Below are 27543 nucleotides of genomic sequence, written 5' to 3' on the forward strand. Positions count from 1 at the left end.
ATTTTGCACCATAAACTTTTAAAATTCTGCCAAGACAATGGGATATCAATGCATTTCAATTTTTGAAAAGACATGCAATTTATTGCAATGAAAAAAACATGGAATTCCTTAAGGCAGGGCCACAGCTATACTATACAAAGTCCAGGACAAGATGTTAAAACAGGGTCACTTTGTGGCTATGGACAAATGTATCTTTTAACTGCTTTTGAAGGGGAAGGAGAAGCTGCGTCCCAGGAGTTTGCATCAGTTAGAATGATGTTACTATCCATGCTCCTGTAAGTGATAGTTTCTAAGTGTTTTGCCAGTTTTTTTAAATGTCTACAGAAACATGCACATGTAAGTCACATCATAACAACTTGTCATTTGTTTATCGATACAGTTGTTACTTCTGTCTCTCATTTTTCTATCTCTATCCCCTCATTACAGTAGTGTCTGTAACATTCTCTGAGTCTCACACCCTTCTCTCTTAGGGTTTGTTTCACTTTCCCTACTTCTTTAGAAATCTCTTTACCTTTTACAAAACCAGGCTGAGACCTTTATTTACAATTCAGACCAGGGGCGGGCAAAATACGGCCTGCAGGCCAAAACCAGCATGCCATGTACTTTCATTCGGCCTGTGTCACCCACCAACAAATTGTGCCCCACCCAGCCCTTCCTCCCACAATAGTGGGAGCAAGGCACCCATGTGTGCACACACCCAAACTTACCCTATTGCACCCCGCTCCCACCCTCATGGGCAGAAGGGCCCAGCCCTGCCAGCAGACATTCTGAGTGGGGCTTCTACTGCTACTGCTGCAGTCCCCAGGGACCTGCGCTGCTTCCCCTGCCTCCAGGTCACCCCAGGCAGCAGGCAGGGGTGGCTGAGTGTGGAGCTGGGGCTGGCGACAGCACGGAGCCTGCACCAAGGAGAGTGGCAGCAGGGCGGAGCTTAGGTGCGCAGCATATGTGTGTAAGGAAGCAGGGGGGTTGTGGGGACCCCCCCCCACACTTCCCCCATGGCTAGGCAGGCAGTGGCAGCAGCTGGCAGGTGTGCTCAGGGTGCTTGTGTCTGGCACAGGCACTGGTGCCCAGTGGGACGCAGCTGTGGCCAGCACTGCACATCACAGCAAGGGGCACAGTCCCTGCCTGGCAGTCTCTGTTACCCGCACTCCCCACCACACATGTGCACCCCCTGCACTCGTACAGCATGGGAGGAAAGCCGCCCTCCCCCCCCCCCCCCCCCCCCCCCCCCCCGAAACCGGCTGCCTTTCCCTCTGGGGCTGCGCAGCATGGGAAGGAAGCCCCAGGTACATTCCCCAGGCAGCAGGAAAGGCAGCTAGGTCCAGTGCATGGGGCTGTCCTGCGCATGTATGGTGGAGTGCACAGGCAATAGAGACTGCCAGGCAGGGGCTGCACTTCTCGTCCCAATGTGCAGCACTGGCCAGAGCTGTGCCCTGCTAAGCACAAGTGCCTTGAGTGCCCCTGCCTGCTGCTGCTGTGCCATGGGGGGAGCGGGAAGGGGGGGTCCCCTCACCCCCCCACCCTCCCTCACATCATACAAATACCACACACCCACACCCTACCCCCACAACATACCCTATACCCCCCCATACTCAGCCCCACACCCTCTGATGCCCCACCACCACATGTACACACAATATACAAGACTAAATATGTATTTTGAGTTGTTATGCAACCACCTCTAATATACACTACGCAAACACAAATCATGATAAAAATATTTTTTGTAATAAAATTAAAATATAGTAGGTGTTTGACTTTTAATGCATGATTTGTTTTTTTTCCTGGTCCTAAGATGGCAACCGTCTTCTCCCCCCCCCTTCTCCCTCCCCCCCCAGAAGTATTTTTAGGGGGGGAGGGCACAAGGGAGGGACTTCTGGTGGCAAGGGTTAGGGATGGGACTTCCAGTCCCAAGATGGCAACCCGGGGGCAGGACAACACTCAAAAGGCGGGGCTACCCATGTGGCCCTCGACAGCTCACCAAAACTTGTTAAACAGCCTGCTATCCAAAATAATTGCCCGCCCCTGATCCAGACCCATATTGAAAGAAATGGAGGCACCCATACTCAATTCAGTTAAATTCAGTTAAATTTCATGACTAAGTACAGACAGTCAAAAAGCCCAAAGTTGAATCGATTCAGTCTTTGCATGTTAGTCTAAACGGCACAGATTAAATTGAAATAGAAGTGAACAAACATTTACCTTTGATTCAGGAAATGCAGCACCAGCACTCCTCCCCCCTGTCAGCCAGCCCTCACTGTTCCAGGTAGGGAGCAGAGGGACAGGGCCAGCCTTGATCTCTCAAGCAGACAGCACAGCCCACACTAGGGCTGCAAAGTATGGTGGGATGCTGGGGGACTGCAATTTAACTTGAACCACAAAGGGGTCTAGGACAGAAGTTTCATAAACCAGTTTGACCCAAATCAGTTGAGTCTGATACTACATTTAACCAGGTTTATCTTAAACCAGTTTCAGTCATTTTGAAAATTTGTTTATGTGCATTGGGATTCTCTTCTGTTACAAGTTTAAATCAGTTTCTGATCACTTAATCCAGTTTGTGTAACTTCTGTCCCTAGCTCATGGGCATAACTAATTGTCAGTAACTTATTTGGCTAGAGTTAATACTGGCACAGGTGCCCTTCCAGAAGATAAGGTCCAGAATATTCCTGCCTACCTAGGATGAGGGTGGTAGCAATGCAGAGCAGATGACTTTCCCATCTTTCACTTCAAGAGGGTCTCCCTGAGGTTGTTACTACATTAAAAAATGTATAATATTATATCACATTTGGAATTCTGTTCCCAACAGTGTTGCCCACTTCACATAGGATGAAATCTATGGTAAAACTTCATTTCTGCAGTGTATTAACTTTATTTATGTTTTCATATAAACGTGAGAAAATTCTCTGGGAACTGGGAGTGGATTTTAAAGTCTCCTTTATAGAAAATTACCCTTCTGCTAGATGAGGCCAATAAAAGTTTGATTCTCTTGGTTAGCTATTTGGATATTTTTGGCATTTAAATATTTTTTTTCCATCAGGTAGTAATTCAATCATTCACATTTGACAGTATTTGCTTGTTAAAAATATTTCATTGAACTTACTTTAAGCTGTAGCTGTACTCATGTTAAATTCTTCATTTACACTCCAAAATAAGAAGGAATTCCAGCACAAAAAACTGCGTTAATAGGAGTTAAGGTTACTGATGTCCATTCCTATATAATACATGTTAAAAAAAACACAACAAAAGACAAATCATGAGTTAAGGTTCATTTACATTCTTTAGAAATTACTTCCTGTTTCAGGTACTGAACACACAAAGTAGATAAGAAATCAAATTCATGTAGGAACTATACCTGGTAAGAGTTGCATATTTCTATTTCTTGTAATATTGGGTTTTAAGGTACAACTAAAGAGTTTTATCAGTCTTGTTAAGATATTATCCTAACATAGTATTTACTCCAGATTAACGCAGTGTTTTGTGTGGAAACGTGTAGGTGGAACTATAACATCTGCGGTAAGTTACCTTACAAAATTCATTAAATAGATGTCACACGTTTATATTTTTATATATTTACAAAGGGCATTTTGAAATTTTTATTGCAGTTTTAATAATTATTTAGTATGGTAATATACATATATTGTGACAAAGTGTTCTGATATATCCATTACCTTGGTGTAATTCTATTTTATGTAGCAAATGTGTAAATACAAAGAAGATAATGTAAAAATATAATTAATAATTAGGTTCTGAGCCCTTCCAGGCAAGGATCGTCTTCCTATTTGTTTGTAAAGCACCTAACATGATGAGGCCCCAATCCTGTCTCATGTCCGAGTCCTACCATGATAGAAAAAATGCTGAAGAAGTAGAGCCAGATCCTCTGTTCTAGTTAAGAAGCCGGCATACCAAGGTGCCATGAAGCTCACCCCTCCACTTTCTGATCTGGAGGTCACTGTGTACATGGCTGTTTCGCAGACATGTTTCCCACACCATCTGCAAACAACCCAGAGGGCCCATAGCCGCAGAAGGGATATGTCCTCTTTCATTCCAGTTGCATACTTTGTTGGCAGGAGAGATGGGGTTATGTGGTTGGAATCTGTCTGTTAATAGACAGCTTTTGTACTGGGGCAATCTTCCAAGAGCTGAATATGCTTGGCTTGGCCCCAGTCCAATATCATTGAAGCCAAGGGGAAAGTACCTGTGACCATTTGGATCAGGTGCAAGATGAGATTTTGCTGGCAAAATGGTTGTGCTACGCTAGAGGACCTGGTTGGTCAAGTTCTTCAGAAATGGTCTAAAAAAAATGTAAAAAATATAAATATATTTAACTACATGTACTGAAAAACAAAAATTCCTATTAGTTGTGTTCAGAGTTTAGATTACTATGTGAATTCTGCTTTCTTAGTTATACTTGTGTGTATATTGCTGGAACTATTATGTATGAAAGAGGAAGTGATTCTAAAGAAATGGTTCAGGATTGCACCCATATTTTAATGTTTTTATTTAGGAATGGACATCAGCAACCTTAATTCCACATTAATGCAGTTTTTGCCTTGGAATATATGTGTATGTAGACATATGCTCACATTTTATATATTTGGTACTAACTTCGTATTTTCCCTGAAATTTGCTAAATCTTAAACACTGATGTTTTCATTTTTAAGACTTGGGTACTTAATGACTGAATGTATAGGAAATACTTCTGGTTTGAAAATGAAAATAGTATTATGGTATCCTGCAACTGTGTCCCCCAGCCAGCCAGCATGTTGCTGTTTCTTGCATGTAACATCTCCATTCCATTGTAATGTAACCTATGGCTGTTTTTTCTGAACCATTGTCTGTCCTAAACTAAACTACAGATTTGCAATTACAGTACAACTGAATACACTTCTAGTATGAAAGCTGACTGGTAGTTGTAGTACAGTAGCACCAGTGTGCCACAAATGCATTTATTAAATGCAGAAATATACATTTCTATACAGGCCAAAATCCTATGTTTTGTGTTTTTATTGTCATTACATTGTATGATATTGTAAGATTATTGTGTCCTAATTTGCATTATAAAATGTTGTTTTCCTACTTAAAGGCATAAATATAACAACTTTGTATAAAGGTAGCTTTCTAGATTTTTATTTCTTTTTATAAAAAAGTCTAAACAGTGGGAGTACCATTGCCAAATTGTTTATGAAATTTCCATGAACTTTGCCCTGCTGGATTTGTTATACAAACATTCCATTTTTTTCACAAAAAGTGATACCGTACTATGCAGAAATAATGTATTTTTATGCTGTTCCAAATTGACATATTAGAATTTAATTTAATCTTTGGTTTGCATTTTCATTATTGAGAGCTTACCAAATGTTCATTTTAAAAAAATGTATAATGTTAATATTGACAATGTTGTCCCCTTCATCAGTGCCAACTTCATTTTTTTTTTTTAAATTGTAGCATGGCAATAAAATATTGATTTTACATTTTGTGTGTGTGTGTGTGGATTACTTCTAATGTGAGGTGGGACTTACAATTTTTTATTAATATTACTGTGTTTTGCCTTTGGTGGGGGCTGAGGGAAGGGGAGAGACCAAAAGCTGTTCCAGTCTCTGGCACGCTATCACCTACGTTAGCCATTCTATAGTCACTCATTTTCTGCAACCTATTGCCTGAAAAATAAGCAGGCCTTAATAGCACCAGGCATAATTTCCAAATCTATTAATCTTTTTCATTGTGGTGTTCAGTTCTTTCACCTTCCTAATACACAGAAAGTTTTAACTCCCTGTGGGCATGCATGGAGAAAATTAGGAAGGCCAAGGCACAATTTGAGATGCAGCTGGCAAGGGACATAAGGCAAAGAAGGGGATTCTGTAGGTATCTCAAAAGTAAGAGGAAGCTGAGAGATTCCACAGGTCCCTGACAGAATGTGGAAGGCAATCTAGTCACAGATGATGCAGAGGAGGTTGAAGTATTTAATGCCTTTATTTTGCCCAAATAGGGGCAACTACCAGCTGGTGAGTGCAGTTGACAGTGATTATGGAAGGAGACAAATAGCTGAAAGTAATGGCAGACCAGGTTGGGGAATACTTAGAGAAGCTAGGTGTTTTCAAGTCAATAGGGCCGGATGGGATCCACCCAAGGGTACAGAAGGAATTGGCTGAGGTAAATTCAGAGTAATTGGCAATCCTTTTAGAAAACTTGTGGAGGTCAAGCAAGGTCCCTGATGATGACTGGAAAAGGACAAATATAGGGCCCATCTTTAAGGGGAAGAAGGATCCGGGGAACTAGAGACCACTCTGCCTGACCTCTATACCTGGAAAGAACATGGAGAAGGTTCTCAAGAAATTATCCATTGTGAAGTACCTGAAGAGAACAGAGTAATCAGGAACAGTTAGCATGGGTTCACTAAGAGCAAGTCATTCCCGACCAATCTTATTTCCTTCTGTGACAGGGTGACACGCTCTGTGCATAGGGGAGAGCAGTGAATATGATATACCTGAACTTTAGCAAGGCTTATGACATTCTCATTAACAAACTAAGGAAATACAGACTAGACACAAGTACTGTAAGGTGCATAAATAGCTGGTTGGATACTTGGCAAATAGTGCTCAATTTCTAGCTGAGAGGAGGTGTTAAGTGCGAGTCCTCAGAGGGTTATCCTGGGTCCAGTATTGTTCAACATCTTATTAATGATTTGGATGATGAGATCAAGTGCATGCTTAGCAAATTTGCAGATGACACCAAGGTGGGTAGAACTGCAGATACTCCAGAGAACAGGACTAGGATCCAGAATGACCTGGATAGACTGGGTAAATGGTTCACAGCTGTGAAAAAAACAAAAACCCAACAGCATCTTCAGTTGCATTAACAGGAAAGTCACTTGTAAACCATTGGGAGTGATCCTTCTGCCCTAGTCCAGACTGGTGAGGCCGCACTTAGGGTACTGTATGCAGTTTTGGGCCCGTCCAGAAGTGGCTGCTTTTTGGTGAGCGAGATCGGTCAGTGCAATCGGCCACCAGGGCCCCCCTCCTCACTGACTGGTGGCAGGGGGGGCATGTGCCCCCCGACTCAAAAAGCTCCAGTAACCCATGGGTCTGTTGCCTGAAAGTGAGGGGCAGGGCACAGGCATAGCATCTCCCCCTTACAATCGTATACCCCCTTTTTTCCCTCAGGTGTCCTCTTTTTTGAAACTGGAAATATGGTAACCCTACTACTGTGGAGCAGCCTTCCCTTCTCTCTGCCTCTCCTGCTGCAGCTCTGGCGGGAAGAGGGAAGCCTCCTTGGAGACGTTACAGCGAGGAGCCACGTTAATCGCAGGTGGAGCTGTAGCGCGGCCACACGTTCAGTCAGTTGCTGCTCGAGGAACGCGTCCAGACCGGGTTCGTTCCAGTCACGCCGTGAGTTGGCCTCGGGGAAGCAACACGGGTGCCAGCGTCTCAGCGGCAGTCTCCGCTCCCCAGGGCGGGGGCAAACGGAACACCGCCGCGAGCGCACACCAGCCAAACCGAAGGCGGAGCCCTCGACTCCCAGCATGCACCGCTCCCCAAGGCGCGTGCGCGCTGAGAGGCAGTGAGGGCGGCGAGCGGCCGGGCGGCCCAGCCTCTTCCGGCGGCTTACGAGCAACGCAACTTCTGGTGGCTCGCGAGGCGGCTCGTGGGGTCGGCTCGGTTGGAAGGCTTCACTCGCAGCGCTGCCGCCGCCGCCATCATGGTGAGTGTTGGGCGCGCCCGCGCGCAGGGGCCGGGGCCGGCTCGGCTCGGCTCGGCTCCTTGTGTCCGCGCCGCGTGGGTCTTTTTCAGCCCCGGCCGAGCTCCTGCGGCGGCGGCCTCGCCTCCCCCCTGGTCCGATAGCGGGGCGGGGCGGTCTGGAAGGTTCGAGGGTGGCGGGGTTCTCCCTCCCCCAGTCACGTGCCCACGATGGAGCGGGCGCTGGATGCCCGCGCGCCCCGGGACAGTAGCGCCTGTGGGGAGCGAGTGGTCGGGCCGGGCCGGGCCGGCGCCGCCGCCGCCTCAGGCCTCCAGAGAGGAACTGCAGAGATGAAGGAGTGGGTCCAGCGTGTTCCCCGAGTCCGAGCGGGTTTTACTTATGTTCTCTGGGCAATGCGGCGGGGTGCTGAGCGCCTGCCCGGCGACTCCCGACTCCAGTCTGCCCCCTTGAGTGGAGGTTATTGTCTCTAATTACAGCTTATTCCAGTTATTAAAAACACAATCAAACTATTAAAATGTAATCCAGCCCTGGCCAGAAAACACCCCTGCACTTCTGTGATTCAGCAGTAATGAGTTTATTACAGTTATTAAAAACATGAAATAAATTATTAAAATATATCCAACTGGACAGAAAGGATAGCTGCAGCCCTGTGATTCAGCAGTAAGGGGGAAGCTTTCCTTGTTGCTCATAAGGAAGTAGGGCTGGAAGGGACCTCACCAGGTGCAACCTAGTTCAGCCCCCTACTGGAGGCAGGCTCATCCCTTCCCAGCCAAGTGTCCAACCTGCTCTCAAGTTTTCCCAGATTGAGAATCCCGGTTTTGGTGGTAGCCATGTTTGCGAGGTGCGTTTTAAAAAAAAAACGCATTATATTAAAGCTGAATGCTGGATTTGTGACTGTTCTTGTTTCAGGCATCCCTTTCCCTTGCTCCAGTGAATATTTTCAAGGCAGGTGCAGATGAAGAAAAAGCAGAAACAGCTCGTTTGGTGAGTTAAATCATCTGTGAAACTGATAACATCTCGTATGCTTTCCTTACACCTTCTACATAACAAAAAAGGTTTCCTGGCAGTTCCTGCTATAAAACACTAGTATTGCTCATAACCAAAATGTATCAGTTAAGGCTGAAACTATTCTTGCTAGGTACTGCCTAACATTAACCTTCCAAAAAAGCCAAGTAAAAATGATCCAGGCATGCCTGAGAAGAAAATGAGAGAAATACTTTTCTTGTATTAATTAAAATCTTGCAACTGTTTTATTGAAAGGACTTGATGCTTGTCAGGGGGGCTTGGACTTCGGGATCATGCCTTTTGTTCCCATGGAAAAACGGCCACAATTTAGCTCAATTTGGAACTTTAAAAAAATATATAGTTTGTGATTCTTCATTAGACGCTTGCTAAATTGTAAAAACTACATTTTCTATGACTAGTAAGATTCCGCTTTTGCAGAGCGTTCTCTGTTTAGGGGGTTGAATAAGAACTCTACTAATTGTTGTCCCCAGTTGCCAAGGGCTCTGCTTGTCAGACATTGAGAATGGGAAGACAGTGAAGTATTCTTTTGGTTTCAGTGATCCCAATTCCTAGCAATCGATTGGTGAATTAAATGCAGGGGAGCCTGAGCTACACCCTACATACTAGATTGTGACTGTTATCTATGATATCTTCTCCAGTGAGTCTGAGATTCAGTTGATTGCTCAGAACAGAAATGATGATTCTTTCTCTGATAGCTTGTTCACTTTCATTTCAGTCCTCCTTTGTTGGTGCCATTGCTGTTGGAGATCTAGTTAAGAGCACCCTGGGGCCAAAGGGCATGGTAAGCTATTTGCAGGTTCTTAGAGACCATAACTGTTACTATTCCTTGCAGCTCTTGATGACACAAAGTACATTTTTCAAGTAGCTTCCTAAATCTTGCATCCTGTAGGACAAGATTCTCCTAAGTACTGGAAGAGATGGTGCAGTAACGGTAACCAATGATGGTGCAACCATCTTAAAAGCTATTGGAGTTGACAATCCAGCAGCCAAGGTCTTGGTTGGTGAGTTTTTAGCTAAATGTTCATCAGAGAAGTATTTTAAATACTTTTAAATATTTTTTTAAAGGATATTGCTTTTTGTTTATTCTTCTCTTTGCTTTCACTAAAAGCATGTTGGTGGTGCAATATTAGTTAATGCAGATAAGTGCTGCTCCAGGTAACAAGTATTCTGTATAAGCATGCGTAGTTCAAGTCTGTAATGAGTAGCAGGATACTAGAACCAATTAATTAATAGTGATGATTTTTTTTTCTCTTAAGATATTTCAAAGGTTCAAGATGATGAAGTTGGTGATGGAACTACGTCTGTAACTGTCTTGGCAGCAGAATTGCTACGGGTAATATACTGACAGTTCATGTTTTTAGTGCTGCTTTTAGCTCTGGTGTCTGAGTACTGTGGTATAGCAAATGCTAACACAACATGCAATTTGGTGTAAGCTTTAATGTACTGCCTACCTGTGGGCTTGCATGGATGAAACAACGGTCTCTCTTTGGGATGGGAGATGTACTGCTCACGAGTGCTGCTCAGCTGATTTATTGTAATTTTTGTTTCTGTAAATGGAGCTGAGAAACAGTAATTTATCTCTTAATGAAACTGGGGAGAGGGAAGTACCATGGGTAGATGAAACAATAATAGTGGATTCAGGCTAAACTGTGGTAAGTCTGCATAGTTTCCACCCCTGTGCCCAAATTGTGATAGAATAAAACCTCGAGAGCTGTCTTTATTACTAACGTTTAATTTTTTAAATTGTTTCATGTCTTATATTTTCAATTTTTTACAATTTTTATACTTACCTCTGTTTCTCCTGTTTTCTGTATCCAGATTATTTGCCAATGAATAGTTTTACCTTTTTGGTTCTTGCATTTAGCAGCATGCTGCAGTGCTGGGTTGTAAAAACTTCAAGACATTTTCTGGTATACTTCTATGCTAAATTTTGAAAATTGTAATCTTTTTAATAAGCATTTATAAAACCTGTTTTTTGCAACAACAAAAAAAAGTAAATAGATTTAATGAAATGTTTTGCACTGTTATGAAGGCTGTTAAACTATTTCTGATCCACCTTCAGAGGCTGATATTGAGATTGTTAGTTTGCTTGTACTGCAGTTACAAGGATAGCTCAGTTCTAAACCAAGCCTGGCTTTGAACACGCAACACCTTGAGTTTCATTTGTGACTGAACAGGGAGCAAGTGCACAACTGCAGTGAAAGATAATGCTTTTATAAAAGCTTGCTTGCTATTTACATGAAACTCTGGTTTTCATCAGTCAGCATTTCTGAGGGATTTTTTCAAGGGTAGATATCAGCACTTTAGCCAGCTATGACTTACTACTCACAGCATGGAATTACAGAATTCTGGAGAAATGTAAAGTGTGTGTGCGTATGTATATGTAATATTTCACCTAAACATTAATTTATGCTGATAATTTCAGTTACTTAGCAAATTAATGTCCTGTTTGAATTCTCTTCCCAAATGTATTGTCCTTCTTGTGCAAGAGTAAATTAATTATGTATTTTACTTTTAATAGGAGGCAGAGTCACTGATTGCAAAGAAGATTCATCCTCAAACTATTATTGCAGGTTGGAGAGAAGCCACAAAGGCAGCGAGAGAAGCCCTTCTGAAAGCTGCAGTTGATCACGGGTTAGCGTGTTAAAATTCTGAAATAATTTATCTTGCTGCTTAAGTAGTTTTTATAGAAATTTTCCAAGACTATGACAAGTAGAGGTGAAAATTAAGCAACAGATGAAAAATGATTTGCTTCTTTGCTGACATAGTCCACATAATAGAAGAGTGACTTTTTTGGGCTCTAGGCATCCCTTGATATACTCAGGGTGCCCCTTGGAAAATTCCGGTTCTTAGTCCAGTTGGTTTTCACTTGTTTGACTACAGAAGGTAGTAGAGGAATTCTTTTCTAGCAGAGAACTTAAACTATAATGGGTTAGAATGTTTTAACAATATGGATTTTCCTTTCAAATATCTCAACTAGCAGCCCTATTGAGAATTGCTGGAATGAATATACAGATGTTTCTTACTGGTTTGTTCAGTAAAATATGGGGCTTTGAAAATGTATTTAGAATTTTAAGAAATGCATATAGCTGTTTGATCTAAAACATAATTTGCTCCATAGTAAGTAGTAATTGTAATTTTTCCTAACATTGGCTTGATCTGAAGACTTGTAGTTTCACTATCAGTGAGTGAAAGCACAGCCTCTCTAAACTTAATTTCAAAATTACTTCTTCCTTGGAAAAACAACCCAATTTTGTATTTAAAAAATAATTTTAAGAATACCAGACATAATCTCAGTTGTACAGTTTTAATGAAAATGAGAAAAGGCACTTCTGGTCACTAATGGAGAAACAGAAAACAGACACAGTTAAACTTGAAGAACATCTTAGTTTTGGACTTTTTTTTTTTTAAAGAAGAAAGCATTTTGAGGTTTTTTTTAAAAATACATTATTGATTGAAGTTGTTTATCTCCTGTTAAACATTTTGAAAAGTATAGGATTACTTTGCACTTATGCTTTCACCTAGGATGTGTGTTGAGAAATAGAACAGGCTGTGTAGGGGTTTAAGTTATTTGTTGGGTTCTGATAAACAGGAAAATAGTATCTTTCAGGAGACTAATTATATAAAGTCAGACCATTATGAAGCGAGTACCTTTTCTATGGAGAGGCGTATGGTACTGTAGAATGTGTCAGGTGTCCAAAATGAACCTTTTTTACTGCTGTATATTGACTTTGAAAAGGAGAGAGAATATATTGTGACCGTCAACCATTTCCTTCTCCAGTTTTGGTCACTTAATTACGCTCACTTAGATAAAATGTGGTGTTTTGTTTTAGTGACGATGAAGTAAAGTTCCGTGAAGATTTAATGAATATCGCAGGGACCACGCTTTCTTCAAAACTGCTTACTCATCATAAAAACCATTTTACCAAACTAGCAGTGGAAGCTGTTCTTAGACTGAAAGGATCTGGTAATCTGGAAGCTATCCATGTCATCAAGAAATTAGGTGGAAGTCTGGCAGACTCTTACTTAGATGAAGGTATGTCTTTATACAGTGACAGCAAATTTAAGTTGTAATTAATCACTAGGGCCTGATTTAAATTGTGATTTCACGTTTTTCATGAAAATAACAAAAGTAATTTTCCCAAAAAATGCGATTTGCAACAAAATATTACAATATGGTGGTCACTTGTTAGGGAGTTCCCTAGCAAGTGGCCATGTGGCATTTTGTTGCGACAAGATGGCTGCCCTGCCCTAGGTAGAAGGGAGTAGCAACCCCAGCCTCCCTGCCCCCTCTTCCTTGCAGGAAATCACTGGGGTAACAGAGAAGTTGCAGGACAAATAGATGTGACAGCAGCTCTGCCCCCACACCTTAGCCTTCTGCTGTGGGTGGGACCACCCTGACAACCCCTCCCTTACAGCCATTGCCTTCATGCCCCCATTGCAGCCAGAGTGGCAGCCATGGCCCCCAGTAGCGCCATGCGCCTTGCCCCACAGCTCCCAACCCCACTGTTCTTGATGCACAATGTCCATCACCCCATCGATTCCTACCCACTAAGTGTTGGATGGGAGCATTGTGGCTGGCCAGCTGGGGGAGCAGCAGTAGGGCAGAGTAGAATAGTTCTACCCCACCTCCTGCTGCTGCCAGGGTTCCTCTAACCTCTGCTGGCCTCCATGAGGTAGAGGTGGCAGCAACAGCAGCCTTCCCAGCTCCATCTTTGTGCACTGGCCTGGTCTGGCCAGCCCTGCACTTTGTTTGGCACCAGGGTGGAGCTGCTGCCTGCTCAGCCCCTCCGCAGCCTGTGGATTGGAAGGGGTGGAGGTGACACAACACTAGGAGGCTGGGGACCCTAAGGCAGCAGTGGTAGCTAGAGGAAGTTGCTGGTTGGCTGCCTTCCCAGCCTAGCCCCAGTCCTGGCCCTGGCCTGGATTGAAGTGATTTTGTGTGGAGCAGCTCAGCCAAGAAAAGAAAGCAAAGGTACCATTGGGCCAGGCCTTCCCTTATACCTCCACTTACCTCACCCTGCCCCTCTTCTTCCCCCCATGTTCCCTCTGCAATCTCCAGGAGGCAGCAGGGGAAAAGGGGGTTCCATGTCCCCTGCTGGGTGTAGAGGTGAGGGGGAAGCCCCAGCTGTGAGGGATGGAGGGAGATCCTTCCCTCCCCTCAGTACCTGTCCCTGCTTAGTGGTGGGGAGTGGGGCTCTGCTGGCCTGCTGCACTGGCATCTTCTCCTCCTCCTCCTTGGTGCTAGAGGGTGAGGGTTTTCCTGAATAAGCTGGCTTCAGTGCAGGGGCAATAGGTGGATCTGGCCCAGGAGCGTGTTTCGCCTGCAGCACAACTTGTGTATGCGAGCCAGGCTGTTGCTGGATGGGGAGAGAGGGAGAGGCTGTCAGCCAGGCTGTGAGGGGGGAGCCACGATCTGGTTTTGAAAACCGCAGCCCCCGCCGCTATCGGGCCGTGATATTACCAAACTGGGCCTGATTTAAACCAGGCTCTGCTAATTGTGTGTGTGAGAGATGCACTCATATGCATTTGTTTCAAGAAACATCTATGTTACTGTTAGATAATCTTTTCCAAGATTTTCTTACATTGTTTTTCTCTCCTAATGTAAAATCTTGATATTTTACTCCCTCTTTCACTGCAGGCTTTCTGCTAGACAAAAAAATTGGTGTCAACCAACCAAAAAGAATTGAAAATGCGAAGATACTTATTGCAAATACTGGTATGGATACAGATAAAATTAAGGTAAGTGATTACTGCAGTAGAAATCTTCTCTATTCATGGCAGTTAATTTAGGATCCTAATCTCTGTGGGGTATCTTTAATTTAGATTTTTGGCTCTCGTGTAAGAGTGGATTCAACTGCAAAGGTAGCAGAAATTGAACAAGCGGAAAAAGAAAAAATGAAAGAGAAAGTTGAGCGTATTCTTAAGCATGGGATAAACTGCTTTATTAACAGGTACGTATGTCCTTATGTGAGGAATAAGGTGCTTGACTGATCTTCATAAATTGGTAAAATATTATTGTTTTGAAATTTTTGATCCAGCTTTTCTACCATACTATATTGTCTCATATTCAATCCTGCCCCCCTCTGCCCTGTACCAGCAAACAAGACACAGCTTTTTTTGGGAAAGCGAAAGGAAGGGGATGTTTTTTCCACATTCATAACTGCCACAGTATGGTTTAGCATAGCTAAATGTCTTTTGTGTATGCAAATAGAGCAGAGTCCTATAGTCAGCATAATTCACCCTCTTACTGGGTAAGACTTCATCCTGTCACAGTTCCTACTGAACTGGTAGCAGTTTCTGGCTGAGCCAAAACTGCACTGGCCAGCCACACTGCAGATTCTATAGCAAATCTGTTCTTACATGTTCAGTGGGTTTCTTGCTGCTATGAAATTTTGAAGGATGCCTACTTCCTGTAACATTAAATCTATATTTGTGCTTTAATTGTAGGCAGCTGATTTATAACTACCCTGAGCAGCTCTTTGGAGCTGCTGGCGTTATGGCTATTGAACATGCAGATTTTGCAGGTGTAGAACGTCTGGCTCTTGTTACAGGTATAAAGAAGCAATTTTCCAGTATTGGGACCTGGGTATCATTAGTTGCTTATACTTTCATTAAATGTTAATACTTGGTTTGTTTGATTTAACTCACTGTACTTTGTCTATATGCTAAGAAGTGAGGACTTCTACTACAGAGCAGCTGCTCTGTTGTAGCTGCTCATCTGTCTGTTCTTACCCTACAGTAAATAAAAGCCAAGCTGGCTGGTTAGCCTGTCCCTGTTTAAGCCAGCTTAATGAAACAAGGCTAACTGGCTATAACTTGCTGTTTTGTCCATACCCGTAGCAAAATGAAGACTGAGTGAGGATATGACTGCTGTCTAGAAATACACTTCATAGGAAAGCACTAGGAAAGAAAAAAATGTTTTTAAGTGGAAGTACAAATGTGTGTAAACCTGCCCTGAATAAACTTTGGGCTAAAAGCTAGGAATGAAGTTTTTGGACAGCATTCCAGTAGCAGTAGTAGAGGCAAGAAACACTGACTAGTCTTAAGATGGAGCTTAACTGGTTGGACTGGTCAGGGGACTGGATTTAGGAATGGAAGGGGTATTTTGGATCATTGTTATTCCTATGTAAATAATATGATCATAGCTGTGTAAAACTATCTTAGTATTCTGTAAAACAGTAATCCTACATGCATCATAGTCCAAAAATGGTGGTGAAATAAGAGAATTAATTTGAATATAGTTGAGAGCTGTGTGTATTTAACACATAGGAGCTGATGCCTTTGATTTTAAAGAACTCCAAACAATTTCAAATTTGCATTATACCAATTTACACTTGTCAGTACTTGTACATCTCGGAGTGCTTTGCGGAGATGAACCAAATATTTTTGCCCTTTATTTGTAAGCTCTCCTTAATACCACATTTACCTGAATCCAAGACCATTTTGAATTTGACACCCCTCTTCCCTGCCCCCTGGTAATTATCTTCATTCATGGAAAATTATAAGCTTGTTATAATATTTCATGTATGAAATCTAACTGTTGGATAGTAGTCTTTAAATCTGTCTGTGTCCCCCATCCCCTTCTGTGGTATGCCTCTGATTCTACCTCTGGCCCTGGCCAGGGAAAAGGAGATGGCTAGATTGGGGCTGCAGCAGCTCTTGCTGCTACTGTGCTGTCTCCCCAACAGAAACTTTCATCCCCTTGTCTCCCCAATTTCCCACACTGTAGCAGTCTCCTCTGTGCTCCCCTACTGCATGAGCCACCCTGATCCCAGCTAAGCTGCAGCATCTTCAGCTCCAGTCCCCACTCTGGCACTTGAATCCAAGACAGAGCTCTTTTCCTATGTTAAATAAATTTGAATCAGTCGTATATGGCTATCAAGAGTCTGGTGTTTCCTAATATGTGAACGTAGAGTGTATCACTTTCCAAAAACTCTTCGCTTGTCAGCATTAACTGTATAACTGACATCCGAGTTCCTTCCTTGTGTCCATGTGACAAGGTATTTAGCAGAATTTGCAGATTCATTGGAATCTGACAGGCCACGGTGCGAGTGCTTCTGCTATGGCCTTGAATTTATGACCTCTAGGTTGTCAGCTATGCACCTTAGCACTCACCCCTGGCATCTGAGTTAACATGTATTGAAATTAATGGGGGAGTTCAAATTTGCAAGCTATTGTTTTGCCCTATCTGTAAACTCAGACATTTTTACTTCAGTTGTACCATTTTTCATGGATTTCATAGACATTAGGGCTGGAAGGGACCTCAGAAGATCATTGAGTCCAGCCCCCAGCCCCAGGGGCAGGAAGTCAGCTAGGGTCAAAGGATCCCAGCAAGATAAGCGTCCAAACATTTCTTAAAAGAGTCCAGGGTAGGTGCCTGCATCACCTCTGGAGGGAGTCTATTCCAGGCCTTGGGGGCTCGGACAGTAAAGAAGTTCTTCCTTACGTTCAGCTTAAAACGGTCTTGGAGAAGTTTGTGACCTTTGGACCTTGTTATCCCATGGGGGGCTTTGGTGAACAGGTGTTCCCCCAGATCCTGATATACAGCCTTTATATACTTATAGGCTTCTACCAGATCACCCCTAAGCCTGCTTTTTTCCAGGCTGAAGAGTCCCATGGCTCTCAGTCTCTCATCATAGGACCTGTTCTCCTGCCCTCTGATCATGTGTGTGGCTGTCCTCTGGACTCTCAAGTTTCTCCACATCCTTGAATTGTGGAGCCCAGAACTGGATGTAGTACTCCAGCTGCGGCCTGACCAAGGCCGAGTGCAGTGGGAGGATGACATTCTAAGATTTGCTTGAGAAACATCTAGGGATGTAAGCCAGAGTTTTGTTTGCTTTACCAGCTGTGACATCGTATTGGTGGCACACGTTCATATTGTCAGTCATGACCCCCAAGTCCTTTTCGGCTGTCGTGCTAGCGAGCATACCGCTGCTGAGCCTATAAGTGTGATGCAGGGGTTTTTTTCCCCTGAGGTGGAGTACCTTGCATTTTTCCGTATTGAATGTCATCAGGTTTTTATCTGCTCATCTAAGCCTATCAAGGTCAGCCTGGATCACCAGCCTATCCCCGGGTGTGGGTGCTCTACCCTAAAGTTTGGTGTCAGCGGTGAACTTGGCCAGTTCACCTCTGACACCAGTGTCTACATCGTTAATAAAGATGTTAAAGAGTACAGGTCCAAGGATAGAGCCTTGGAGGACACCGCTGGTCATGGAGCACCATGGTGGTTCACTTCTGCTGACTACCGCTTTCTGGGTCCGACCTCTGAGCCAATTCCCTAGACATCAGACTGTGATGTAGCCAAGGCCACAGTTGGCCAATTTTTCCATGAGATTGTGGGACGCCAGATCAAAGGCTTTTTTAAAGTCCAGATATATGATGTCGATCTCTTCTTTCTTCAGGTGATGTGTCACTTGATCATAGAGGGAAATGAGATTTGGTCAGGCAAGACATACCTGCAACACACCTGTGCTGTCCCTTGGGATGCTGCCATCAGCCAGCTTGTGTAGAATGGTCTCTGATAATTTTTTCCAAAATCTTCACAGGGATTCAGGTCAAGCTGATGGGCCTATAATTCCCTGTATCTACTTTCCTCCCTTGAAGATAGGCACTACGCTGGCGTTCCAGTCCTCGGGTACTTCACTTGAGCGCCACAAGTTCTTGAATATCCTTGTCAGTGGCTGGGCTATGATGCCTGACAGCTGCTTAAGGTCTCTGGGGTGCAGACTGTCAGGACCAGGTGACTTGAAGGTGTCCAGCCTCTCAGGGTGTTTCTTTACAAGATCTACACCAATGCTGAGTATAAATTCACCCTCACCCTGGCCATCCCGCATCATGTGAGGCAGGGTAGTCGCTCTAGGCTGGCGAAAAACCAACACGAAGTACCCGTTAAGCAGGTTGGCTTTTTCCTGCGTGTCAGTTGTCCCATTTGGTTTAGAAGGGGTCCAGTGTTACCCTTGCTTTTCTTCCAACTCCCTACATATATGAAAAGGGACTTTTTATTGTCCTTGATACGTGTAGCCAGTTGGAGTTCAGTTGCAGCCTTGGCTTTCCTGGTTCACTCCCTACAGATACGGACCAGTGCAGAATACTCCTCCTTAGTGGTGGTTCCTGTCTTCCATCCTTTATAAACCTCTCTTTTTAGACGTAGGAGGTCAGTGAGTTTCCTGCTGAGTCAAGGGGGTTGCTTTGCCCTTTTGCTACCTTTACTCTGAGATGGGATGGACATTCCTTATGCTTTCAGGATCACTCCCTTAAGGAGCAGCCACTCGTCTTGGATTCCTCTCCCTGTCGAGTCATGGCCCCTTAGGGCCTCAACAAGCCTCCTAAGTTCATCAAAGTCAGTTTTCCTAAAGTGGAGGACTTCTGCGTTGTTGGCTGACTTGCCAGCTTTGTGATGGATAGTAAAAGTGATCAGCTCATGGTCACTGTCTCCCAGCTTTCCTTTGATTCTTAGGTCAGTGACTAGATCATCCCCTTTGGCCAGTACCGGGTCCAGCAGCGCTTTACCTCTTGTCGGTCCATAGACTTCATGAGTCAGGTAGAGCTCGCCCACGCATGCGAGGAAGTTTTATGACCATTCGGATTTGGCCAAGTGCTCTTTCCACTTTAACACCTTTGGTTTACTTTTTATAAAATGAAAATGCTGTGTTCTCAACTTGGTTGTGCTCTTAACTTGGGTTAGTTAACACCTTTTTTTTTCACTAGGACTTAATTTTGAGTTAGTTACCCTGGTTTTCTGGTGAAGACTTGCCATATGAAGGCTTTCTTTCCAGTCATCAGCTCAGTCTGGTTCTTCATCTTCTTTTTTTAAATATCAAAATGTGAATTAGAGAACAGATGAGAAATGCATACTTGCCTATCATCTTGGGAAACTAGTCCAGTGTGTTTCTACTAATAACAAAAGGAAGCGTCAGGTCTTGCAAGAGCTAATTTAGATAGAAATTGAACAATCAGTTTAATATGAATTTATGTTCTTAGGTGGTGAAATTGCATCAACCTTTGAGCACCCAGAGCTGGTAAAACTAGGAAGTTGCAAGCTTATTGAAGAAGTCATGATTGGAGAAGATAAGCTTATTCACTTCTCTGGAGTAGCTATGGGTAAGTGTTTTACCATTGGCTTGCCATTGTAACTGCATTTACTTATTGAAACCACTTGTATTGAAACTGTCCAGGAAATGATTGCATGAGAATAGATATATGCCAGATGCGCCAAAAAAGTGTTGTTTTGTATTTGAAAGCTTGGCAAACAGAAAGACCCTAATCTTGCAAAGAAGTGTATATATGGCTGACATTATTAATCAGCAATTGCTTGTGTCTTGGTAAGATTAAAACTTCAAACTTAAAATAATAGAGTTGGAAAGGACCTTGAGGGATCCAATCTCTTAAATGAAAACAGGACTTCTACTCCTAAATAATCCTTATTGAATGCCTAGCCAACCTCTTCTTGAAAACCTCCAACAAAATAGGTGTTAAAACTTCCCTGGACAGTCTGTTCACTGCCTCATTCACTTAATGTTATTTTCACTATTTAATGCATATTGCAATTTAAATCCCTTATTTTGTATACTGCCCTCTGCAGCTAGGGAGAGCAGTTCTTCCTCCTCTTTACGATAGCCTTCCAAATATTTGAAGACTGCTATCATGCCCTCCCCTTTTCTCCAAGCTCTTTCTTGTATTTCTTATTTTTACTTCTTGCCTTCCTAACCCCTTTATCACTTTTGTTACCTGACGTTGGACCCTCCTAACTTTTCTCCTTCAGTCTTAAAATGCAGAGCCCAGAGCGTCACATAGATGACGCCTCACCTGCATCTATTAGTGTCACAATCAGCCCATGTGTCTTACCTAATAATGCTCCAGTTAATCTTGCCCAAAATTGCATTTTTTTTATTTTTTTTTTACAACAACATAACTTATTTTGCAAGATGAAACTGTTGTGACACAAATGCTGATCTGTTATGTAAATAACTTTAATTGGTAAAAAGGTACCAATATCTATAAACCATACGTAATTTGGCAAAGAATTGTTTTGTGTTACAGCTTTTACTTGTGAAGAAACAGTTTAATCTGGAGTAATGTGGGGATGAGAAAAAATGAAAAAAGTGGTACCATAAAAATTCATTCCTTTTGTGACATGCCATCTGTATTTTTTTTTTTATGCTGATGTCTTAACTTAATGGTAGTAAAACCAGTCTAAATGTTCAGGTAGCTTATTTTTTGGTTTTGCTTTTTATTAATGTTTAAATTATTGGTTTTGTTAGATGTTCTTAACTGTTTGCTATTTTTCATCATACTAGGTGAAGCTTGCACCATAGTTCTGCGTGGAGCAACTAAGCAAATTCTAGATGAAGCAGAAAGATCTTTGCATGATGCTCTCTGTGTCCTTGCCCAAACTGTGAAAGACACTAGAACTGTATATGGTGGAGGTAAATACTTAGATTTCTTTTTTTCTCGATGCCTTTAACACAATTAGTGGTTGTGAGTTGACTCACATATAAGATGCTTGTGCGTCTTTTAATATACAGGTTGTTCAGAGATGCTGATGGCTCATGCAGTCACAGAGCTTGCCAACAGGACACCAGGCAAAGAATCTGTTGCAATGGACTCTTTTGCTAAGGCTTTAAGAATGGTAAGTTAGAGTTCATTCAAATTATTGGAGTAGCCAGTAGAACTAACATTTTTAAGACTTGTTTGAGTAAGGTAAAAGACAAGTATCCAAATATTTTAGTTGTTACTCTTTCAGATTTTGATTGACTGGAGGTACAGAAACTAAATTTATTAAATTACTTATCCTGGCTGTGTAATTAGACAAAAATTGTTGAACTAATCTTTCCTCTTGTTAATGTATTGATATGATAATCATTACTTCACGTACCTGTTTTGTATTTGAGTAGGTCAGTGTGTTAATTTTGTCAGTTGTTTTTAATTAGCATTTTATTTTGATCTTGGAGTTTCTTCTACTTTTGGTTTGTGATATCTGATAAGGTCAAAAGCCTAAGACAGAATCAAGATGTGATGGTCTTTTCCAGCTCCTAATTACTCACACACACACACACACACACACACACACACACACACACACACACACACACACACACACACACAGACACTCACTCACTCACTCACTCACACTCTCACACACACACACACACACACACACACACACACACAGACACAGACACTCACTCACTCACTCACTCACTCTCTCACACACACACAGACACTCACTCACTCACACACACACACACACACACACACACACACACGTTTGTTTTAGAGCTGCTTAGTATCTGTTCTGTAACTAAAGTTTCAGCTATGTCTGTTCTCAAAAATATATTTTCAAGTAACATCTAGCTTTTGTAAATGCCCCTCTTTTGGGCTTGAAAATTTGCGCTATTTTCCAGCATAGAGAATTGTGTACCAGAGATCTCAACAAGTTTCTACAGTTCAAATTGTTTGTAGTACAGTAAGGTTTTGTAATGTAACTTTAGATACCTATGACTTCAGTGAAAAATTGTTGACAATCCTAATGGGAAAAGCTTTGTATTTTTTCTGCAACTGCATGATTTGCTTGTCCTACTGTTCTTGTGACTTAAGTAACTTAGGAACCTTAAAGGGAATTGCTTGGGAATTTGGAATGTCCTTTCAACTGTTCATGCTTATTCCCTTAGATCCCAATCATCATAGCTGATAATGCTGGCTACGACAGTGCAGATCTAGTTGCTCAGCTCAGAGCTGCTCACAGTGAAGGGAAAATGACTTACGGACTTGGTGAGGAGTTTGATACATCATATGGAGACTTTTTTGCTTTTACTTTTAAGATTGACTGGAAGCAAACTATTGTTTAATAAAACAAAGTTAAATTATTGGGTCAAAAAGAAAATAATTATAATGAAAGTATAAATCTAACATCAGCATCAACTTTATTTGTATCTTGTGGCAACATTAGATATTAAGTTTAAAACTGATTTCGGTTCTTATTAGTCTTTTATGCCATCTTAACATGTAGCTTACTAGTTGACTGTCCAGTTTACTGACCTCTGAGATAAGGTTGTTCATCTTCACCTTTTGGAATAGAGATGGCTTTGTGGCTGTTAACTAAACTCTTGCATTCCTGATAAGGTATATGGGTCAAATCAGTGAATGTTACTGCTGTGATTCAGTTAAATGGGAGCAGAATTAGAAAGTGCTGAAACATGGAAGGTGAGGAATACTAAATGAAATGATCAGTAACTGTAACAGGCAGATGCTCCAATTTGACAATTAACTGCTTGGAATAGAAAGTGTGGTTATAATGAAGTGTATATCACTTTAAATTCCTGCATAGAAGAATAGGCAGACAAAGTTCTTTGGGTGAATCTGATATCTTTTATAAGACCAACTTAAATAGTTGGAAAAAAAATTTCTGAGCAAGCTTTTGGGTTTAAAAACCCTTCATCAGGCTGAGGAAGCCTTTGCAGTTGGTGTGTGCACTTCCTGGATGGAATGAAGAGCACACATCAACTGCAGAGGCTTCCTCAGCCTGATGAAGGGTTTTTAAATCCAAAAGCTTGCTCAGAAATTTTTTTTCCAGCTATTTAAGTTGGTCTAATAAAAGACACCAGATTCACCTGAAGAACCTTGTCTGCCTAGACCAACACAGCTACAACCTACACCACTACATCAAATAAGCTTTTTCTATAGTGTAAGCAATATCCGCAAATTCTGAAGTTAATACTTAAAATAAATAAATAAATAAATCCTTATTCACTCGTGTTTCTGTGTTGGGTTTCAAAATGAAATGTCAGACCTTCTTGGCTTGTTTTGGTATGGTTGCATTACACATGTGGCTATATGCAGTTTACACTGATCACATTAAATTACCAGAGTAGCTTTTAGTGGACAGTTAATTTTTGGGACATGACACATTTTTATTTTTGATACTTTCCAGAGCTAGAGGAAAGTGCTGGGGTCATACCAAGACTTGTCTTCCCCAATAACATAAAGTTTCCACTATAAATCTGAGTTGTACTATGTTAGATTTAAGTTGTCATTTCCGGGTATGGAGAAGTTGTTAACAATTTTTTCTCTCCTTAGTCATTTATCTTTCTGCTTCTTTAAGTTGTCTTTAAATTCTTTCTGGAATAAATGATGTCTTTTTCTTTAAGATATGAAAGATGGAGTTATTGGAGATATGGCAGCCCTGGGAATAACTGAAAGCTTTCAAGTCAAGCGGCAAGTATTGCTGAGTGCAGCTGAAGCAGCAGAAATGATTCTTCGTGTAGATGATATTATTAAAGCAGCACCAAGGTATCTTAATCTCTGAAACTCATTTTGCTGTTTGAGTTATTAATACCCTTTAATATACAATCCAAAGAATCCCTTTATCATGGGAGTGGGGTGGGAACACTTAGAATATTTCATCTTCAACAGAAGACTTACAGATAAACTTTCAGTTTTTTCCATGATATCTTACATTAGGCCTCTGGCACATGTTATTTTTTTGGCCTGTTAATCATCCCAGAAATGGGAAGTGGTCACATGTTCAAAGAATTTATAGCACCATAAAATCACTAACCAGCAACAAAAATATTACTTGAAAAATATATATCTTTGTGGTTGGTTTGTATGGCACCATAACTTAAATGTTTAGCATGCCATGCAAGGACTGCCCCAAAGTAGTCTGCCAGTTGAGAGCTGATCAAAATGGCCCTTGGGGTTGAACCCTGGGACTCTCCCAGTCAGCTGATGGTTGGCAAGCAGGGATTGCCTGGGGGCTAAACCAGTCTCCTGTTAGCTGGCAGGCACCACCCTCGTATTCCGGTTCCAGGGTAGTCCCTACCTGCTGATAAGAGATGAGTGGCTCCAGGGTTATGACCATCACCTTACAATTGGCTAGCCAGGACTGCCCAAGAGCTGAAACCTGGGTGGGGGGCGGCAATCCCTGTCAGTGGATTCAAGCCCTGGGGCAGTCCTAATTTGCCAATAGTCAGATGCTTGGCCAGCTCCATAAACTACGGGGGGCGGGGCTTGAACAGACTTATGGGTCCCCAGAGCCAGCTATTAGATGATGGTAAGGTACCCAACCTGGTGGTGCAGGGGGAGCCCGGGATCATGAGTGGAATCTGATACTTGATCCTAAATCACAGATCCTGTCATGCATGTGTGGCAAGGCAGGAAGCACAATTGTTGGGATAAAAGATTAGATCCTATCATGCCTTTAATTGCATGGCTGCCAGGGGCATTAAGAGAAATAATTGACTCTCAAAAGGCATTAAATCACAAATACCTATGAGGTATGATGCAGCTGTTGATCACAGTATGTAGAAGTAAATGGAGAAGTGAAATAAAGTATGTATGCAAAATCAAAAAAGGCCAAATTAAACTTGGTTGGGATTAGGTATCAAAGGGGTATAAGAGGGGAGCCATGAGCTTTGAGTGAGGCTTACGTTATAAATAAATAAAAGAGAGGAACAAAGCTACAATTATAGTGGCTGTCTAAAATGCTTTTGAAACGCAGCTGATTATTTAAGGATTTCTGCTGGGTTTTTTGTTGGGTTTTTTTTCTCCACATTTACTGTTACTTTTTCCAGCTTAGCTATTGGGTTTTAGACTAATTTGATACCTGGATGTTTCTGGAAGTGATTGCTTACCTGGATTTCATTCTTGGGGTCCATGTTTACCAAGAGTGGAATTCCTCTAAATAACACATCCTCAACTACACTTATTGTAAAGTAAATAAGGCCACTATTGATTAAATGAAATGGCATGGGCATATTAGACACTCCTTTTACAGCTGGTTGACACCTTTGGTATCAGAGGCACTCTACAATTTTTATTACACCATTTTAAAAAGTTATAGATAAGAAAGTAAGACTGGAAGTGACCTCAAGAGATCATCTAATTCTAGTCCATCCAGGAAACCTGCATGCTTCATTTCATATTATTGGCAACAGAGTTCTTTTGCCTGCTAAATCTGGGATTGGAGAAATGTATAGGAAATAAAATAACTAAGGAAGAATTCCTCATTATTGTGTACAGGTGCAGTACATTTCTGTTAAAGGTCTATGCAAAGCTAGTATGGTTTTACCTAAAAGATTTTGTGCGAACAAAAGGACCTTATGTGTTTAAACTTTACTACTAAAACTTTCATTTTGTCTCTGAAAGAATTTTCCCTGAAAATGGTGTTAATGGGATGATGCAGTAATCTTCTGGATTGGGTTTATGTTAATGTTGTGGAAAAGGGAGGGATTAGGAATGTAGCTAACTAGTTAATAATAATCTAAATTGGCCAAGTCCAGAGGATTCTAAGAAACTTCAAAGGTAGTAACCAAAATTTGGTAAAGGGGAAAAAATAATGGCAGATGAAATTCACTGATTGGGTGGCAATTTTTTAACTCAATCCAACCTCCCATTAATGCCCCACAGACATCTGTGCGTATCCAGTGTCTTCATGCTTCTGTTCTGGCAAAGAAAATTAGCTGATCCATTGTAGATAGATATGCATGCCAGTTTTCAATGACTGACTTTTTAGGGGAAAAGATGTGTGGGGTGTGTGAGTAAATACAGTAATGAGTAGGGCCTGGTTTAAATCACAGGCCCAGCTCACTAATATTATGGCTGGGGCTGCCATTTTTGTGTCCAGATGGTGGTGCTGCTCCCCCCAACACCCTCTAGTTAGCTGAGGGAGCAAGTTTAGGGCCATTTTTGTGGTTTTTCACAAGAAAATGCAAAATTATGATTTTAAGTCGGGCCCCAGTAATGTAATAAGTAGTCAAGAGAAGTTGGATGTGGATTTTCTCTCCCTATTTTTCTTAAAGGGAAATAAAGGAATAGTCAGTGAAATTGAAAGGTGACAACTAAATTGAAAGTAATGAAAGAAAATATTTTTTCTCATAATGTAGAATGAGACTGCAAAACCCACTGCCGCAAAATGTTAAAGCTAAAAACATGTTGTCTGTACAACTGTTCAATTATATTGGTACCTACCAGACTTTTGACACACCATGGTGTAACTCAATCTCTGACTGTTAGGTTTTAGGAAGAGGCTTCATTGGGGGGCAGATGTTTGCCCATTGCTGTTTGCCCATGCTGATTTAACCAAAACTTAAACAAAAGATGGGATGGGATACTGTGCCTGACTTATTGTGGGCTACTCCCAGCTTCCAGGCTTGTGAAGATGGTTAGCTTTGAATGTATATTGTGAGTATTTTACTAAATAGTTAGACTTCAAGGAGGGAGAAAATATTTTAAATTAGTTTTTTTTGTTTTGTTTTGTTTCTTTCCAGGAAACGTGTACCGGACCATCACCCTTGTTAAGTTTTTTCAGCCCATGAAGATGTGTGGACCAGATCTTGCAGAGTACTTTTTTTAGCAGCGTAACGCCTTATGACGTTATGGAACAGATGTTTAAGACACATCTCCCTCAGTGACATGCAATTACATTTATTTGTTTTTAAGTTATTTTCTGTTTTGTTTGAAAAAAAAGTTAACTTTCATTTAAAACATGGGTAGCATGCAGTATCCATATCCTTGCTGCTCCTTTCCAAGTTTTCCATCTACTACACTGAAATAAATAAAAGCTTAAATTCATATTACTTGTTTTTTTTTTCCTTTGTACAGAATCAACAAGTGTGATTTCCAGGTAGAGAAGGAACTGCAATGCTGTTTCTTAATGTTAATTGAGAGAGAGAGAGAGATGTTAATATTCGGAGAAAGAAAATAAACACAAATGTCCTCTTCCATATGAAGTCATGTATTTCTGTAGTTTGAAAATAATATTGTAGTATACTTTAACTCAGTACATGCCATTCAGGCTCTATAACTGATGATGGATGTTCA

General features: G+C 41.8%; 1 protein-coding gene across 1 annotated transcript; it reads left to right on the forward strand.

Moving 5' to 3' along the window:
* The first annotated feature begins 7554 nt into the window (after window positions 1–7554).
* CCT2 (chaperonin containing TCP1 subunit 2) lies at window positions 7555–27294 on the forward strand. Its single transcript, XM_006275049.4, has 16 exons — window positions 7555–7698; window positions 8605–8679; window positions 9437–9502; window positions 9611–9722; window positions 9978–10054; window positions 11243–11355; window positions 12555–12757; window positions 14363–14463; window positions 14548–14675; window positions 15172–15275; window positions 19705–19824; window positions 21021–21149; window positions 21249–21352; window positions 22395–22494; window positions 23871–24012; window positions 26991–27294. Exons 1-16 carry the CDS (start codon window positions 7696–7698, stop codon window positions 27019–27021), a joined length of 1608 nt encoding a protein of 535 aa, XP_006275111.1. The 5' UTR covers window positions 7555–7695; the 3' UTR covers window positions 27022–27294.
* The last annotated feature ends 249 nt before the right edge of the window (window positions 27295–27543 follow it).

This window comes from Alligator mississippiensis, chromosome 4, assembly GCF_030867095.1.
Source record: "Alligator mississippiensis isolate rAllMis1 chromosome 4, rAllMis1, whole genome shotgun sequence".
Lineage (NCBI taxonomy): Eukaryota > Metazoa > Chordata > Crocodylia > Alligatoridae > Alligator > Alligator mississippiensis.